General features: G+C 38.2%; 1 protein-coding gene across 4 annotated transcripts in view; it reads right to left on the bottom strand.

The window, feature by feature from the left end:
- eya4 (EYA transcriptional coactivator and phosphatase 4) overlaps positions 1-17,822 on the bottom strand; it is a 55,266-nt gene that overhangs the window by 17,453 nt on the left and 19,991 nt on the right. For 2 of the 4 annotated variants that reach the window (XM_053483378.1, XM_053483377.1), the window contains exons 3-10: positions 15,980-16,029; positions 13,733-13,851; positions 7,103-7,186; positions 6,755-6,832; positions 4,969-5,035; positions 4,648-4,790; positions 2,475-2,621; positions 2,206-2,285 (exon numbers count right to left, since the gene is read on the bottom strand). In XM_053483378.1, coding sequence (XP_053339353.1) covers positions 2,206-2,285; positions 2,475-2,621; positions 4,648-4,790; positions 4,969-5,035; positions 6,755-6,832; positions 7,103-7,186; positions 13,733-13,851; positions 15,980-16,029 — 768 coding nt within the window. The remainder of the gene's footprint in view (positions 1-2,205; positions 2,286-2,474; positions 2,622-4,647; positions 4,791-4,968; positions 5,036-6,754; positions 6,833-7,102; positions 7,187-13,732; positions 13,852-15,979; positions 16,030-17,822) is intronic. The other 2 variants (XM_053483379.1, XM_053483380.1) reach the window with 2 other exon arrangements.

The following is a 17,822-nucleotide window of genomic DNA, read 5'->3' as shown; positions in this document are numbered from 1 at the left end:
TTGAACGATTCTCAGCAATGAGTCTTCAAGTCTCGAGGCGTTCGTTCTTTTGACACGTGACTCCCTTAGACGCTATGCAGTGCAGTACACAGGAAACAGTATTGAATGATTGTGCTAGTGAGTCTTCGAGTCTCGAGTCGTTCGTTCCTTTGTCACGTGACTTCCTTAGACGCTATGCGATGCAATAGATTTAAAGAACGAACGACTCAGACTGAAAGATATAAGAGGTGAGCTGCTCATTCTGTTTATTATAATATGTCGTTAGCTGCATCGTAATATTTTCATAACTGGAACTATAGACATAATTTGTGTATGTAGACGTATGGGGGTATTTTTTATTGAAAACGCAACATTTTAATTTATTTCTGATCGAAATGAATAAAATGACTCAAAAAAGATTAGTTAATTTTGATGAGCTAGATTCAAAGAACCGAGTCACCAAAATGATTCGAACTGTCCATCACCAGCTATTACTCGCCCAGTCAAACACTTAAATAACATTTGGCAACATTAAGTTTAGCTGGGCACATACAGTTGAAGTCAAAAGGTTACAGTCTTTAACTTGGTTAAATTTATTTAAACTGATTTTGTAACCACTCCACCGACCTCATGTTAACAAACCAATGTTATGCCAAGTCGATTATCACATCTAATTCATGCCTGACACAAGTCATTTTTTCAACAATTGTTTACAGATTATTTTACTTATACTGTAATCCACTCTATGACAATTCCTGTAGGGCAAAAGTTTGGGACAGCTTGTAAAATTCCAGACATGATGACATGGATTTAGAAGCTTCTGATAGGCTAATAAGCTTCATTTGAGGCGAGTGGGGTTTACCTTTGGACGTAATGTTAAGGCCTACAGTCATACTCAGTGCCTCTTTGTTTGAGAAGGGATGGGGGCACTTAGATGGTATCATGAGCAAGACTATATAGATATACTGAAGCAACATCTCAAGACGTCAGCCAGGAGGGTAAAGCTTGGTCGCAAATGGTTCTTTTAAAAGCATAATAAACGCAAGCATACTTTCAGAGTTGTGCAAATATAGCTTAAGGATGTTAAAGTTGCGGTATTGGAGTGGCCCTGAGCTAAATCCGATATGAAATATGTGGGCAGAACTGAAAAAGTGTGACTTTGACCTGACTCGGTCACACCAGTTCTGTCCGGGGGAAAGGGCTAAAATTCGTGAAATTTATTGTAAGAAAATGGTAGAAGGGGACACAAAACATTTGGTCCAATTTAAAGGCAATGCTACTAAATAACAGTGACTCAGAAGTGTATGTAATCTTCTGACACACTGGAAATGTAATGGAAGAAAAAACTCTCTATGATTATTCTGACATTTCACGTTCTTGAAATAAAGTGATCCTAAGACAAGAAATGTTTACTAGAAATTGTGAAAACTTGAGTTTAAGTGTATTTGGTTTAAAACTCCGTAAACTCCTGACTTCAACTGTAACCATATAGTGCAAAGTCATGAAAGGAAAGGACTTTTTTTCCCTTTTTTCTTAAGTTATCATTAACAATCTGGCTTTAATTGTCTAAGAATCCGAGCACGGAAATGATAACGCATTAAATTAATGGCATTAATACACACCTGACCAATGTGATTTGAGAATTTAACAGCGCTCTGGAATATCATTATATGGCGTAATTTATAGTGTATTACCTTGTAGACATATTTAAGGTCAAACTATTGAGCTCTGCTTTTGAAGAGCTGCAGAAATGGAAACTTTCCCAGGGGTAAGAGAATCCGAGAGCGATAGAGAGAGAAACGGAGTGAAAACGAAGGAACGACGCGTCCTGGCCGGAACACAGAGACCACTTGATGGGAGCATTTATGAATCCCTTGGTGTCCTTTACACACACGTGCACACACACTGTTTGGTCTTTTACAGCAGATGCCTCTAAACCTGTCACTAACGTCTCTGAGCACATGAACGGTGCAGTAAAAATGCTCTCAGGAAGACTCATTTTCCCATCCGTTCCTCCTCAGGATTCTCCCTCCTCTCCCTTCAGCACTAACTCCTTTGTTTATGCAGCCAGATTCATCGGAGGAACAAAAGCATTCCGTTTTTATTTTTATTTTTTTACCTACGGCTGAATGTCTAATGATGCACGGGTATATCGTGTACACAGTTAGACCTGTTTTCGTGAGTGATGTCATCATTCTGAAAGTGTGTGTTTGTGTGTAACAGTACCTGTTGTGTACTAAAGTTGGCTGGATTGGACACGGAGTTGTTGGAGGTGTAGAGGCCAGGGGAGGAGGTGAACCCTGATGCTGGTGTGTGTGTGGGAAAGACAGAGAGATAAAGAGAGATAGAGAAAAAAAAAGGAGGGACACTGTGAGAATCCATTGGCTCAAACTAGCCATGTTGGCAGATCCTGGTAATCAAGTTTTCATTACTCTCACATCTATCTGCAGGATGGACTGAAGCTATTGTGTCGGTTAGCTGTAGCCTATAATTACCTGGCATCTGATAGGGTGAGTACGCCGTCTGTCCAGGCTGGGGGGTGGTAAATCCAGGGCTGTAGCTGAGCCCTGATTGGAGGGTGGACTGGGTCTGAGACAGGCCCCCTTCCATCTTTATCCCAGGTAACATCACTCCTAAATCCGCTGCAAATATACAGTACATCAGGGGAAAACTCTTTACTGTTAGAAGGTTATATGGGGCTGTCCGAGAAAGGAAAACCCACTGGTAAACAAAAAGGCACTAAACATGCACTACCTATCAGCGGTTTATTACCTATTTTATTGAAGGACTAGCTTTAAAAAGTCATATACAGTACCTACCAAAATAGCTAGCTATTTAAATTGAACTTAAGTGCTTTCATAATATTGTTCGCTCTTCACTGTTGCCCAGCTTTCACAGTAGCATCACTGTTCCGAACCTGAGTACACTCTCCAATACAGTAGGTGGCAGTATACATATAGACGTTTCTGTTGCAACCAATTAACTCCAAGAGAATATGATTACAAGAAAATCAACCTTTATGATACGCTTTACCACTATATCAGCTATAACATTGAAAAATATTGGAGGAGACTGACATTCGGGATGATAGGTGCAGTTGGGTTTAGTATTTGGGTTGAACCGTGCCCGAGTGTACCGTATGCTGATCTGTGCATGGGCATATACTTGAGTGTTCATGTTACGCAGTTGTACGGGAACTTTGGGGTCTCAGATCTGTTCCTGAGTCCCTAGTATGAAAGCACCCTAAGTGTAACACACATTTTCACTGTAGCAGCTAAAGAGAAGTCGTTCTCAGACATCCATGTGCTTAGTACTGGGATTGCAATCACAACATAGTGTGCATTTAAGATTTATTGTGTAGAGAAAGCGTCTTTTGTTTTTTTTCTTTGTACCATCAACTACAATAAGTTTATTTTAACCTGCTTAATAGGAAATCTATTCCAAACTACAACTACTGAACACTTATGCAAAACCACCACTTCATTTGCACCATCTGCTTTGGACATCACATTCACATTGACGATTGGAACGATGTCTTGCCCCTGACTCACCACCTGCTTGGAGGCTCACAGAAAACTACACGATCCTCAGTTGTGGTTCTGACTTTGAGTAGGACTTACTTTAGAATTGTAATTAATTTTTAAGGCAGGCACTGGTGCAACTCACTCTTGCTTATCATGTGATAAGAGTGCGGAGGTTTAGGAAATCATCACCAAGAGGGGGAGCTGTCTAGCAACACTAATCGGTTTAAGTGACATAATTACAATCAAAGTTGGTTAGAGAATACAGACTCTTTTATGGAGATGTTACTTCTCTTTCTATAGTGGTAGGGTGGTAAAGGAATCATGCTGCTGTATCATAGTGCCAGTGGCCCAGATTCTAACCTGACTTTGGGGTATGGTCTGTGGAATTACTGTTCCATGTCCTCCATCTCATAAAAAACTAACCAGTTACTATTTTAGGCCAATTTCTATTTGAGCCAAATTTTCTGATTGGGGGAACAGAATTGTGGGTCATGTAGTACTTTACCCAGAGCAATTAAACATACTGGCAGTATGGTGGCTTAGAAGTGGCTCCAGGGTCCAGGTTCGAGTCCCATCTCTGGCAATGTGTGCATGGGGTGTGCATGGGGTTTGCATGTTCCCGATGCGCATGGTGGGTTTCTCATACAGTTTATACTCTGGTTTCCTCCCACAGTCCAACAACATACAGACTAGTCATTCCCAAATTGGTCGTAGTGTGTAAATGTTGACCACAGGTCCTACCAGAGTCGTAAAAATGGGAGTAAATATAATGGTCACTATTGGCCACCAAGGTCCCTGGTTGGACTACAGAGATTCCTGAATAGATGGATGGAATTAAACATATTAAAGAAGTGTATCTTATGGTAAGATGGTTATGGTGTTATCAAGTCGTCGCTTAAGCAAGGCAACTTAACCCTTTCTGCTCTGTATAATGGCTGACCCTGAACTCTGACCCCAGCCTACTAACAAGAAGCTGAGATATGCGAAGTATATAGAATTTCACTGTGCATTAATGTATATGTGATGAACAATGACTGAACGTAAACTGCATATCTTATATCTTAGTATATTACAACATCTACGCTCACACCGTTGGTGTCTGCTCACAAGACACACAGACACCAACGAGGAAAAGGAAGCTTACCATAGGTGGAGAGGCCGTAAGGTTGTGTGGTTTGAGAGTATGGTGTGTACACCGTTGACTGCTGCATGCTGCTGAACTGGGACTGTCCAGTGTAGGGCGGCATGGGCGGAGCCACAGGCGTGGACAGGATGTGAGGATAAGGCCTGTCAATCAAACAGATCAAAAAGACTTGTATGTGATGGATCTGTTTTTGAGGTGTTTGTTTAAGTGAGTGGATATATTTCATGCCTTCAGGCCCGGGAACATGAGAGTAGGCGAAACTGGTTGTATGTAAGGTGTGTTTGTATGTGAGTGTGTGTGTGTGTGTAAATAGATCCTTACTTGGATGGATAAAGTGGAGGAGAGTACTGATGTGCAGGTCGAGGACTGAATCCGCTGCTGGTTATAACTGCACACAATAAAAAAATAATATCACAAGTGGTATTAGTTAAGATCAATAAATCCCATTACACACACACACATATATACACACACACACACACACACGGTCTGGATTGAGATCCACCAGGAAACAGCAACATGTGTCATCTATCAGCTTCACTTTGATACATTCTTTGCTGAATAGCGAATCTGCAGGGCAGAACATGAATCCTGGACGACTCGTTCTCATAGAGCATCTGCCAAAAGCCGTAAACCCCCCACACACAGGCACACACAGGAACACACACTCTTTTGACTGACAGTTAACTGTCTTTTTTCTGTCCATTTAGTAAAAGGAGAAGAAAAAAGGCGAACTTCTCTCTATTAAATTAACAATATCAAAAAAGTGACCCTACGTTCTCCGGGTTTTCCCCTTCCATTCCTCTTCTGTGCTTATTTAACTCGACCTAAATGGACCGGTGCTTTTCCTTTCTGTACTTCATTTTCCCTTGCTTTCCTTCATCCAGTCATCTCTTTTTTTTTTCATTCTCTTTAGGTTCCTTTTAATTTATTTTACTCATCTTTTCCTTTCCCTTCCTTTGCTTTTATCCTTGTCATGATGTTAACACTATCTTTTCCTTTTCCCTTTTTTCTTGATTTCATCCATTCATGTACTTCTCTTTCATTTGCTTTCCCTTTCCCTTTATCCATTCATCCCTTTTCCCTGCTTTTCATTCTCTTTTGTTTCCTTTACCCTTTCATTTTCTTCTTTTACCAGCTCTTTCCTTTTCATTTCTTGATGTTAGCACTCACTTTTTTACTTTCATTTATTTCCTCCCATTGTCTTTTCTTTTGTTCACCTGTTTATCCCCATCCTTTTTTTTATTTTTGTTTTTTTTTCCTTTTATTTTTTTTTCTGCTACTGAACCACTCAATTCCTTTCTTTCTCATGCCCTTGTCCATCCTTTCCCCTCATTTTCTTTCTTTGCTCTCCGCTTCTTATTCTTTTATTTGTCCACTAAGTTTCTTTCATCTTTATGTTTTACTTACAGTCGTTCTTATTTCTTTTTCCTTTACATCTTGTCCCTGTTGTCTCTTGTATATATTAGCAATCATTTTTCCCTTTCTTCCTTCACCTTTTATGCTTTTGCCTTTACAGGAAAAATAACTGCATATAAATAATAGGTATAAAAAATACCTTTTAAAAAAAAAAAATACAGAATACAAACCTCCATATGAATAAATCGAGCCTTACAGGAAATATAACACAAGACTCCTGTGTACAGTACAGTATCTATTCTACACTGAGGCACTTCATAAAGTGGATATATTGTCCTAACTGAGTTTACCAGTTCTTTCCCACTGTGAGATGGATGGATTCCTAAACGTCTTAAACACCCTCCTATATGAAGCCATGCAAACATTTCTCACCTACACACACACACTTTTCTTTCTGTCTCACTATTGAGACATCAGACACTTCTGTCAGCTGGAGTATGGGCCTCAGCTCTCTCTGCAGGGGGGATAAATCCTTCGTGAAGTTCGGGATCTGTGTGTGTGTGTGAGAATGTTGGTGTGTGTGTATGTCTGGGCGTGTAATGCAGCTAAATAAAGAGACAATGCTGTGCTGACGTTAACCCAAGGACAAAACACGAGGCCTTAATGCTTTCAGCAACTTCTGTCATAGGGTTACGCAAGGCATTCTGTGTTTGCATCTGTGTGTGTGTGTGTGTGTGTGATATCCTACCTGACCCTGTGTAAGTATCCAGCCCTGTATCTCCTGCTGTGCTGACTGCATCACTGCTGTTCAGCGGCTCTGTCTTTACTAAAGAAAAACAAAAATATTAAAATCATCAAATAAACTCCACCGTACAAAAAAAAAGTCCTATAATGTATGAACAGCAGCCACACCAAAGCCTTTGCAAGTCACATAAATACAGCAGCTTTACAACTCCGTAGCCAACAGTGTGCCTATACTGTCCTTCAGTATAGTGTATATACAGTGTGTATATACCGCAGCTTTATAACACACCTCAGCACACGCTAAAACACAATGTCTCTAAGCATGTTCACTCTACACACGCATGCAATATACCATAGTCCTTCGTACTTGGGGCAGTGGGCGGAGTGCTGCAGCCAAGCAGCCAATCAGCCGTGTTTAGAACGGTCATGTTCTCGCCTGAGGGAGGGGGGGGGGGGAGTCAGTTACATCATGGACTACAATATGCATAAAGGTTTCACTAAAGACAGAATCGTCCAGTCTTGTTCTACATTCATATCCGATTGTGTTTGATGTGTTTTTTTTTAAAAAAAGATTCCAAATGAAAGTATCACTCTGTAGGAGTTTTGATATTGACATGAAAAAAGGTGCCTGCTAGACTCCAGGTCCGAATATCATATTTGCCTAGAAACGGTTTTCTCACAATGCATTATTTTGTGATCTTTTTCCCAAAGCGCAGTTACAGTAAATACTGTACATGCAAAAAAGTCATCAAGGCTACAGGTTCTTGTTCCGTCCTAGTTTAAACCCACGTGATACAACATTAAACATGGACATCAGTTCTTATTGCCTCCTGACTCAGTTTCCAGTTTATTAGCTACAGCAAATTATTACGTAAGCATAAAAATGACCAAGTATTAGTTATCTATGGCGGCACAATGGCTCAGTGGTTAACACGGATGCTGTGCATCTCCAGGGTCCAGGTTCGATTCCTGCCACGGGTCTACAGTATGTGCATAGAGTTTGTGTGCACAGTCCAAAGCCATGCGAATTAGACTAGTTGGCGTTCCCAAATTGCCCATAGTGTGTAAATGCCTATGTGAATGTTGCCCAGAGATCCTACCACAGTCATAAAAATGAGAATAAACACAATGGTAATTACTATTTGCTTCCATGGTCCCTAGTTGGTCTACAGAGGATCCGCAGGACCATTGCTAATCAGGTGTCATTTGAGTTGTGGATCATTCTTAATAAAGCACTGGGCATAGTAGAGTGAATGGTACTAATATGAGTGTATTGAGTGTAGTGGTGTTGATAAGATTAGTTTTAATTAATTATTATTTATAAACTAGCCTAAAAGCAGCCAAGAAACAAAACTAGAGACATTAGCAACTTACATGTACTTGATACGGCTCTCCAACTCACATCACAGCCAACATTCCCAACAACTAGTCCCTAATCGCAATCACTGTTTCCAACAACTAGTTATATAGTTATATGGAGAGCTATATATAGCTATGTATATGGACAGCTATAACAATTACATTTCTTGTAATAATTAATCACTGTTCCTAACAACCAATCACTGATCATCGTTGTTCCCAATTATCAATCACTGATTAAAGTTTTTGATGACCAATCACCAACCACCATTTTTTCAAACAACTAGTGACTGACCAGTATTGTTCTTAATCTCAATTTTCTAAAGTTTCTAATGTTCATCCAATAATCAAAATTGTTTCCAACAACCATCACCATTGTTCAAAACAACCATTGACTGATCGATATTGTTTGCAAAAACCAATAACCGATTATCATTGTTTTCAGTGCAAATCACTGTTCAACATCAGTCCTATTGACTACGGACTGATTCGCATTGTTCTCAATGACCAATCAGTAAACAACATTGTTTCCAGCAGCCATTTTTGATCAACATTTTTCACAAAAAAAAAAAACAATCACTAATTACTATTGTTCCCAATACCAGATGTTGACCACCAGTTTCCAAAAAACAATCACTGATCAACATCTTTCCCAATGGCCAATCAATAATCAATACTATTCCCAATAGCCAATCAATCAGCCAGTCAATCACTGACCACAATTTTTTCCATATGTGATTGATATACTGTTACAGATTCCTTTATGTCTGTTTCGTGACCCTCACTACCACTGCTTTATCTCTCATCTGTGTTTTTGTTAGAAACGTTGTTATCTTGATCTATTTTCTAAGCTATGTAAATATTAACTTTCATATAATAATAAATCATTTTGTATTAAATATTTCTGCTGACTCTGATAATCAAGTGAAAATATCTCAAATATATTTACAGCATATTAATATACAATTTCTTAATATAATCTTAATATAAGATAATAACAAATCAAATATTAGATTATTAAACTTATGTTAGGGAACATTTTACTATTTTAAAGTATAAAATGCTTGTTTTATCTTAAGCATTTATTTCTTGCTTAAAATTAATTGCTGAAAATGTTATGCTTATAAATTAAATAAATTTGTCTAGAAATAAGAAGTAAGTATGTGCTGTATGTGCATGCTAGTGTTTCTGCACTGGTGTGTGACTGTACACTTGATCAAAGTTAAATGATCTTTCACCAGCACTGGGATTCTTGCTTTCCAGTGGCTTTTCGTCAATTGCTGTGCGTACGTGTGCGTGGGTGTGTATGTGTGTATTCATATTGGACTGTATGATGATTAGGTAAACTGAGAAGAATGTTGAATATGTCGCTGTTTTGGTAATGTGTGTGTGCGTGTGTCTCTGTTAAAATCATTAGCCGTACTCCAATCGGAATGATTTACAGACTTCTGCTGTCTTTTCCTCTCTGGGTTACTCTATTGTTTCATTCGGCCGGCATGTCAAAACCAGATGAGGTCACTGCCACCCACCCACCCACACACACACACACACACACACACACACATGTACTGATCTATCTGAAGCGTGAACATTAATGTGCATTTAATTAACACTATTAGTTAGAGATTAGTTTATCTTTTTTGAATTTTCCTCCCAGCAGTAAAAACCTCTAAATACAGGAAATAGCTTTCATTGCACAGGATTCTCAATCAAACACAAAACACAAACTATAAACAGCCAAATCTTTCACCACACAAACACACACACGTGTCGTGGTTTATTCCGTCTGACTCCAAATGACTCAGCGTAGTTTCCCGGCTAAAACAGAGTGAATTTGACCTTCAAGTCTTAAATGAATAATCTTCCTGACCCAAGCTTTACCAGAACAGCACTTACTGTAGCAAGAGACACTTCTGACTCCAGACATGAACTCAGACCTCATTCTATACAACTATGACAGAAACTCCAAGTCCAAAATCTTTCAGTCACACGACTCAATGTGAGGTAGTAGAATTTAAAAATGATAATATATATATATATATATATATATATATATATATATGTTTGGAATTTACAGTTTTTTTTCTTTTTTTACATTGACATTGACATTTTAAAGCTGATCCTATCCACATTTCTGACAAACAAAATAATGGAAAAACATTTTGTTTCAGAAGCAACTGAATTTATTGTGTCTGGATGATAATTCACAATGACATACTCAGTTGTTATCGATACAGCTACACAAATATGCAACAATAGCTGACAAAGGCTAGGTAAGCTATTAGCGGTTAGCCGATAACTGCTAACCTAGCCTTCTTTAGCTTTACAAACATATATGTCAGGAAATTACCTCCATATCACTCTCCTTAACCTAATATATCACTATAGGGGATAAAATTTTATCAACATTTGAAAGGAACATAAAATTGTTGCCTGGAGAATCGCAGAGCTGGGCGGAGCTGGCAACAAGGGCAGGGGCCAAATTATTAATAAATACTATTAAATTAATTAAAATGTAATTAATATTATTATTTAGTTGCTCTACCCACTTGGCAACAAAAAACAGAAAATCACAACTAAAAAAAAACTTTTCCAAATGATTGCTGTTTCTCTTTAAAATGCAATCATTTGAATATCAAAGTCTTATGAAACAATTCTTGTGTAACAATTTAAAACAAAATATTTAAACGCAGAAATGTCCCCCCCCCCCCCCCCCCCCTTTTATACTCCTCTTAGCCTGTTTCAGGGCATCAGTTCCTTTATCGATTTGGAGAAAACGTCCAAATTTATTTTTAACATTCATGCAACTATGCTAATAATCATCATTAAACGACCTAAAAGTTGGATGTCTTTCCTAATTTATGTGTGAAATGACTATCTGGAGTGACCGACAATTAATTACCAGTAAAAAAAAATGTTTTCCTGTACTGAAAAATTTTATGAAAAACATGTTTTCTTCAAAGTTTTTATCTGTAGATATTTTGCCAAAGTTGACTAATTCTGTCAGTAAATCACTTTTAATGAAGTTATAATCACTTCTAATCAAACTTGGTTGTAAATTAAGTTGTTAAATAAACTTTGTGTAATTCATCCTTTCACAATGTTTATGGTATTTGTTGTCAACATAAACAGAATCACACATGGATACCATAAAACCATTGGAGAATAATAAATAACTGTAATCGTGTATTACTTTACTGGTGGAGATCCAAAATTGGATAAAACTACATAGGAGCTGCTTCAGTAACACATTCTCTCACCTCTTTCTCATCCTATGATTTTTTTATTGTTAGGTTAATGATGCTTTGGTTGATTGATTTTAATTTGCTTGGATTATTTACAGTATTTCATATATTGAAATACAGTATTTTCTGAATTTATCAACTGGCCTTGACTTTTCCATTAGAAATGAGCACAAAGTAAACGGTCTTTCTGTCTGTTTTTTTCTCAGTACAAAAGAATGTGTTGAAACTCCTTTCTGTAATAATCACACACACTATAGATGAAATAGACTGGAAACTAGGTTGAAAAAAACATAAAAATTTGCTTGAAAAAACAAAAAATGCTTGAATACCATGCAATAGACACAACATTCACTGTTTTCTGCTGTCCTGGTCATTTCATGTTTTATACCATAGCTGTGATAACCCCGGAGTCAGCTCCAAAAAGTCAACGTTTTCTTGTTTAGATTGTTTAGACATGAATGTACAGAGCAAAAGAAATGCACAGAATTACAAAAGGATAGAAATTTTATTTCATAACCTTAATACCATATGTTCTGAAAGGTTTTCCTAGATCACTGCATGTTTATAGACTCCACACCAGATTTTTACTGCTTTAAAATAAATTATAACTGAGCACTTAAACCCACAAATAGAAAATGTATTGCTTAAAGGTGTTTAACAGTCCTTGGTTTCTAACCAGCATTATTTAAAATAACAACCATACAGTAAGTAATAATAATGCAGTTATAGTGACTGATACATTATGTCTTTGGTACAGTAAAATCCCTATTACTTTTGCAACACTCTGGTAAGTTTTTAGCACCATAAATTGCATAAAAATGGTACAGTCCAACAAATGACTGGACAACGTCTTAGGTTTTTTTTTTTTTTTTTTTTTTACAATTTCTACAAGTTTGGTTTAGCAACAATAGCACAAAAACAAAACTACTCGCAAACAGAAATCCTGCTGAAAAAATCAGCTTGTTGAGAGTGAGTCACGTTTATATTCAACACATCATTTGGAATTGTCCTTTAGGGGTTAGTTGAAGATTGGAACTCTAAGATTGTCGCAAATATGTGTCTCCAGTGGGAAGAGGAACATGTAGAAGAATCAGATGGCTCAGTGGTTTAGGGATTTGGGCTACTGATCACCATCTCCAAGCTGCCCTTGGTGTGTTCTTGAGTAAAACCCATTAACCCATACTTGCTCAGTTGTATTTGGTCTCCATTATGGGGGTCACAGGCTCAGTAGTTGCCTCATACATCTGGGGTTGAGGGTTCAAATCTCACCTTTGGAATTTGCATGTCTTCTCAGTGCATTGTGGGTTTCCCCCAGGTACTCCAGTTTCACCGTACAGTCCAAAGACATGCGATGTATGCTGACTTGTGTTTCCAAGTGGCACATACTGTATGAATAGGTGTCTGAGTGTGTGCACCTGAAATGGATTGGCACACCATCCAGGGACTCTCCCACGTTGTGCCGTGAGCTTCTTTGGATACGCTCCAGGCAGCTCCCCCATGACATTACACAGCAGTGTGTGAAATGATTGAATGTATGATTTCCAATATAACCAGAATAAGCAAATGAAAAATGATGGAAGGATCAGAATTTACCATAAGTCTATGGAGAAACACTGAAATGGTGTTGTGAAGGCACTAGGTGTCCCAGTCATAGGAATGTCTCAGTGGCATGATATGTCTGAACATTATTTCCTCCTTTCATGGCAACAGATTAATCATTATGTGATCGTTCCAGGAACATGACAGCAAGATTTCATTGCTCCAGTTCCATGTACATTCCTTTTATGTCGCAACTATCGGATGGGGTGGGCTAATTTGTCTGTGCAGGCACGATGCTATTCAGACCACGGAAATGTGCAACATTTTATCCAGCATCTTGCATAACCCATGCCCTGGCAAGTTTAGGGAACGAAGCACTTGAGACCTGCTCTAATAGTAATGTAATCAATTACAGGATTGTGCGATTAACATAAAGCGGAGTCATAATGACATTGCTTATTTTCTTATAACAGCACATCTTGGAATGTTTTTTTTCCATCTCATAACACTTAACAGTTTGCCAGCGATGTTACATCTTTCTCTTTAGTGAAACTGGAGACTCCTTCCGAAAAACACTAAATAAATGTATCGTCACAGAAAACTAGACAATCATGATCAAGAATTCAACAGTGCTGTGGATTAAATGATTATAATATACCCAATATGATAATTCATAAAGCCTGACAATTAATTATGCGACAGATGTTAGATGCATGTTAGATTTCTATGAATAATATTTTTTTTTATGAACCTGACATACAACCAATGAATTTAACACAACTACAGTGTGAGTTACGCAAGACTCAATATTGCTCCGTATGCTACCGTATATGTCTTACCTCCTGTTCCGTTGGTCGAGACACTGTTAGTGAGGAGACTCTTGTCCAGTTTGGAGCTGCCATCGCTGCCACTGGTGACTGTGTGCTGAGGGCTGGTTAATTCCTGCATCTCCAATGACCTGCAAACAAACAACAGACTAAATCGATCCAAAAAACAACTCAAAAATATGAGGTTGGGGGATGTAAGGAGGAATTTGAATAGAAAGCAGCGAGGACAAAACGAATCACAAAATCTAAAAGTGATTTCGCTGAAAGGTGCCAAGTGTTCGGCTGAATGAATATAATTCTATCCCTAAAGTAACAACACCAGGTCAAGGCTTCACATGTTCAAAGTAAAAAAAAAAAAAAACTTTTTTCTTCCATTTTCTAAATGTGTGCTGTTTATTTTCTTTAACTAAAAGCTTTTGGCCTGATTACTGTTTTTGGCAAATGTAAAGCCTGAAAAGACATATTGTAGGAGGCCACTGCGGCTCAGCAGTTACTACTGCTCCCTCGCACCTCCAGCGTTCAAGGTTTAAATCTCTCCGTGCTTTGTGGGTGGTTTAAAGGGACTCTGGATTCTCCCACATTGCAAAGACAAGCTTTTCAGGCTGTTTTAGTGTTTCTTAGTTGCCGTAGTATGCAACTGGGTGTGTACTGTACAGTATGTATCAAAACAAGGGCATCTCCTGTCTTGTGCCCTGAGCTTCCTGGGATAGGCTCTAGACCCCTTAACTGGACTTATTTCTAATAATTCAATATGAAAGAAGATAGAAGATTAAACAGAGTCGGCCTGCTTAATTATGGAAAAAGGCATAATCATAATGTGTTGGTTTTCAGCACTGCCTAGGCGGGATTATGGCTGTGTGATCTGGCAACCCTGGCAAGCACAGAGTGAGGGTGATATAGAGAAGTTAAGCAAATTAAACTACACATGCACATAAAAGTAAGTTTAAACAAGCATAAATATCATTTATTCATTGTATCATCGTTAATTATTTAGAAATAAGGACTAAAACCTTCTTTTTGGCAATATAATATGGTTAATTTTTGTGATTGTGGTTATAGGAGACACAGCAATATAGAGCAAATGTGTGTTCTGGATTTATAATACAAAATAAGAACATCATTATAAAATGGAATGATTTGTCCCTCTATTGATGCTTTCATCGTTAAGGGTCATGGGGCTCCTAAAACCTACCATAAAGGGCCTTCCATCAGGTTGGGTACACCCTGGATAGGGTGCCCAAAAACACACTCACACACTACTGGCAATTAACACCAATTAGCCTAATTTGCATGAATTTCGACTGTGGGAGGAAACCGAAATATTCTGAGGAAACCCACCAATCACCAGGAGAAAACGCAAACTCCATGCACACAGCCCCGAGGCAGGAGTCAAACCCTTGAGCCTGGATTTGTGAGGCCCCAGTGATAACCGCCGCCTACAAAGATCTATAACTTTATAATAATATTTATCAGAAAGCAACATTCTATACGGTTCTATATGGTTCAATATGTTTTTTCCTTGGAATAGATTCCATTACAGAAATGTTCCAAGTGTATTCAAAGAACCCTTGATGAATCTTTTTTTTAAGAGTATCATAATCCACCATGCACATAGCGCCAAGTGCTATGAATTCATTTAGTAGATTTTGATAAATTATCAGTCAAATGACATGAAGAAAAAACACGTAAGACAAAACCTCAACCGTTCTTCTCACAAAACTGACACTATTCATCCCATCATACCAGGATATGGAATACCTCTCTCTCTTTCTCTCTCTCTTGTTTTCTCTTTCTCTCCTTTTCTCGTTCCCTTTCTCATGACTGCTTCTCTAATCAAGCTACATCACTCAAATGGACATGCTGCGTTTTAATGTTTATTGCAGAAACATCTGTACGAAATTCAGTACACACACACACACAGACACACACACACACACTTACACACACACAGTCTAAGATCCAGGTATTGAATAGTCCTTGAATGAACACACTTACAATACACCCACTCACATATGCAATGACTTTAACATCCATCCATCCATCCATCCATCCATTTCTCTCTCTCTCTGTGTATACATGCGTTTTGTGTGTCTCTCCTCTCTGTGTCCGCTCTTCTGTTCATTCTCATAAAACACTTACTATCACTGTGAAACGTCACAACCAGGCATTAAGGTCCTCTAAATGGACATGTGTTTGTTACACAGTAGTGTGTGTTTGTGTGTGTATTGAGAAGGAGTTGTACAGTAGTTGTTACTGTACCTGTTGTCAGAAAGGTCTGAAGCAGGAGGATCAGGGAGAGGTTTCTTCACCTGCAAAAGAACAGAAAGGATTATTATTCTCCTCGTTTTTTTCTTCTCATGCACAAAGTTGCTGAAATCCAGTGGGTTATTTGTTTAAATTGCATTTGTTTAATCATGGAACAGCATTAGTCGTCTCTCAAAACAACATATGTACCATTTTACAGCATGATATTTCACAATTTCTGTATAAATCATCATATAATATATTTTTTTAAAAAGTAGTCTAAAATGATTAAGTCACTGGCAAAAAGTTCCATTCCAAATTACGCTGCCCAGCCCCCAAAACAGTCACCACCTGGATTTAACTAAGCCTTCCATTGGATAATTGCTGCAGTGATTAATATGTGATTGGAGATCATTTAAGAGTTGTGAAAGAGTGGTGAAATCAAATTGAAAAAAAAAACAACAACAGTGGAACTCAAGCCTATGTTTAAAAGAGTTAAACATAGTGAGATAGTAAGTGTTTCCACATGCAGGATGCGAAGAGAACTCAAGGGATTGGGACTAAACAGCTGTGCAGCCTTAAGAAAACCACTTTTCATTGAGGCTAAACAGACAAAACCCTTCAATTTGCTAAAAGAAAAATAAAATGTAATGTGGAAAAAGTCATGTGGTCTGATTAGTACAGATTTACCCTCTTCCAGAGCGATGAGTGCATCAGGGTAGGTATAGAGGTGAATGAACTGGGGTTGGTTCTGTTGGTCCGGTTTTAGGCTCAGCAACGTTACAGTATGGGCCCAAACAATTGGGGCATAAGCTGAATATATTGAACGACCAGGGTTTCCCATCAATAGATTTTTTTTTTCTTTTCTGATGGCCCAAAAATTCCAAGATGATGATGTCAGGATTCATCAGGCTCAGATTGTAAAAGAGTGGTTCAGTGAGCATGAGACACATGGACTGGCCAGCATCGTAACCAGAGTCCAGATCGTAACCCCACTGAGAATCTTTGGGATGTGCTGGAGGAGGCTTTACGCAGCGGTTCAACTCTTCCATCATCAATACTTCAACAAGATCTTGGAGAGAATTCAATTCAACTCTGGACAGAAATAAATGTTGTGACATTGCCTAACTTTATCAAAACACTGCCACGGCGAATGCGTGCCATAATCAAAGCAAAAGGAGTCCAATAAAATATTAGCGTGTGTGATTTTTGACTAGGCAGTGTATATTATTAAATTACAACTTTCATTTAAAGTTAACAAGACGATTTTTTGGACATACAGTCCAGTGTTCTTCATATTTTGCTTCTTAAGAGCCAGAATCTCTTGTATTTTTAATGTCGTCTTGAGGAATAATTCTCTAGGCTTCCTGAACGACTTTCTTGGCTCTCATTTTTTGGCAAGATTTTCAGTCCAGTCCCTGTACTAGAGCAGTTTCAGATTAATGTTTTTTGTTTGTTAAACCACACAGTGACCTAAGAATCATTTAAGCATAAAAAACATCGAGCTTAAGGCATGAACCAGTGAGAAACAGGTGCAGATGATTCAGGTCGGGCCGGTGATTATTATACTGGTGATGCTGAATGCTGAGTGGTTGGAACAGATGAGAGGGGAAGTGAGGTTGCTGCTGAGATTGTTACATAAACAAGCCATAGTTCCTGTTTTTTTCCATTTAATTTAAGTTGATATGAACGAATAAGGGGGGTTCAATACTTTCGGACAGTACTGTATGTATATAATGTTTTGAGTGTCTCAGTATTTTGCACTTTGCACTCGAGGCAGTACAGACTCTACAAGTTTGTAAACACAAATCCATCAGTGAGTCAAATGAAATCATGTTCAGTAGAAGAGATTAGACAC

The sequence above is a fragment of the Clarias gariepinus genome, chromosome 22, assembly GCF_024256425.1.
Source record: "Clarias gariepinus isolate MV-2021 ecotype Netherlands chromosome 22, CGAR_prim_01v2, whole genome shotgun sequence".
In the NCBI taxonomy this organism is placed as follows: Eukaryota; Metazoa; Chordata; class Actinopteri; order Siluriformes; family Clariidae; genus Clarias; species Clarias gariepinus.
This window is presented reverse-complemented; position numbering and strand designations above follow the sequence as displayed.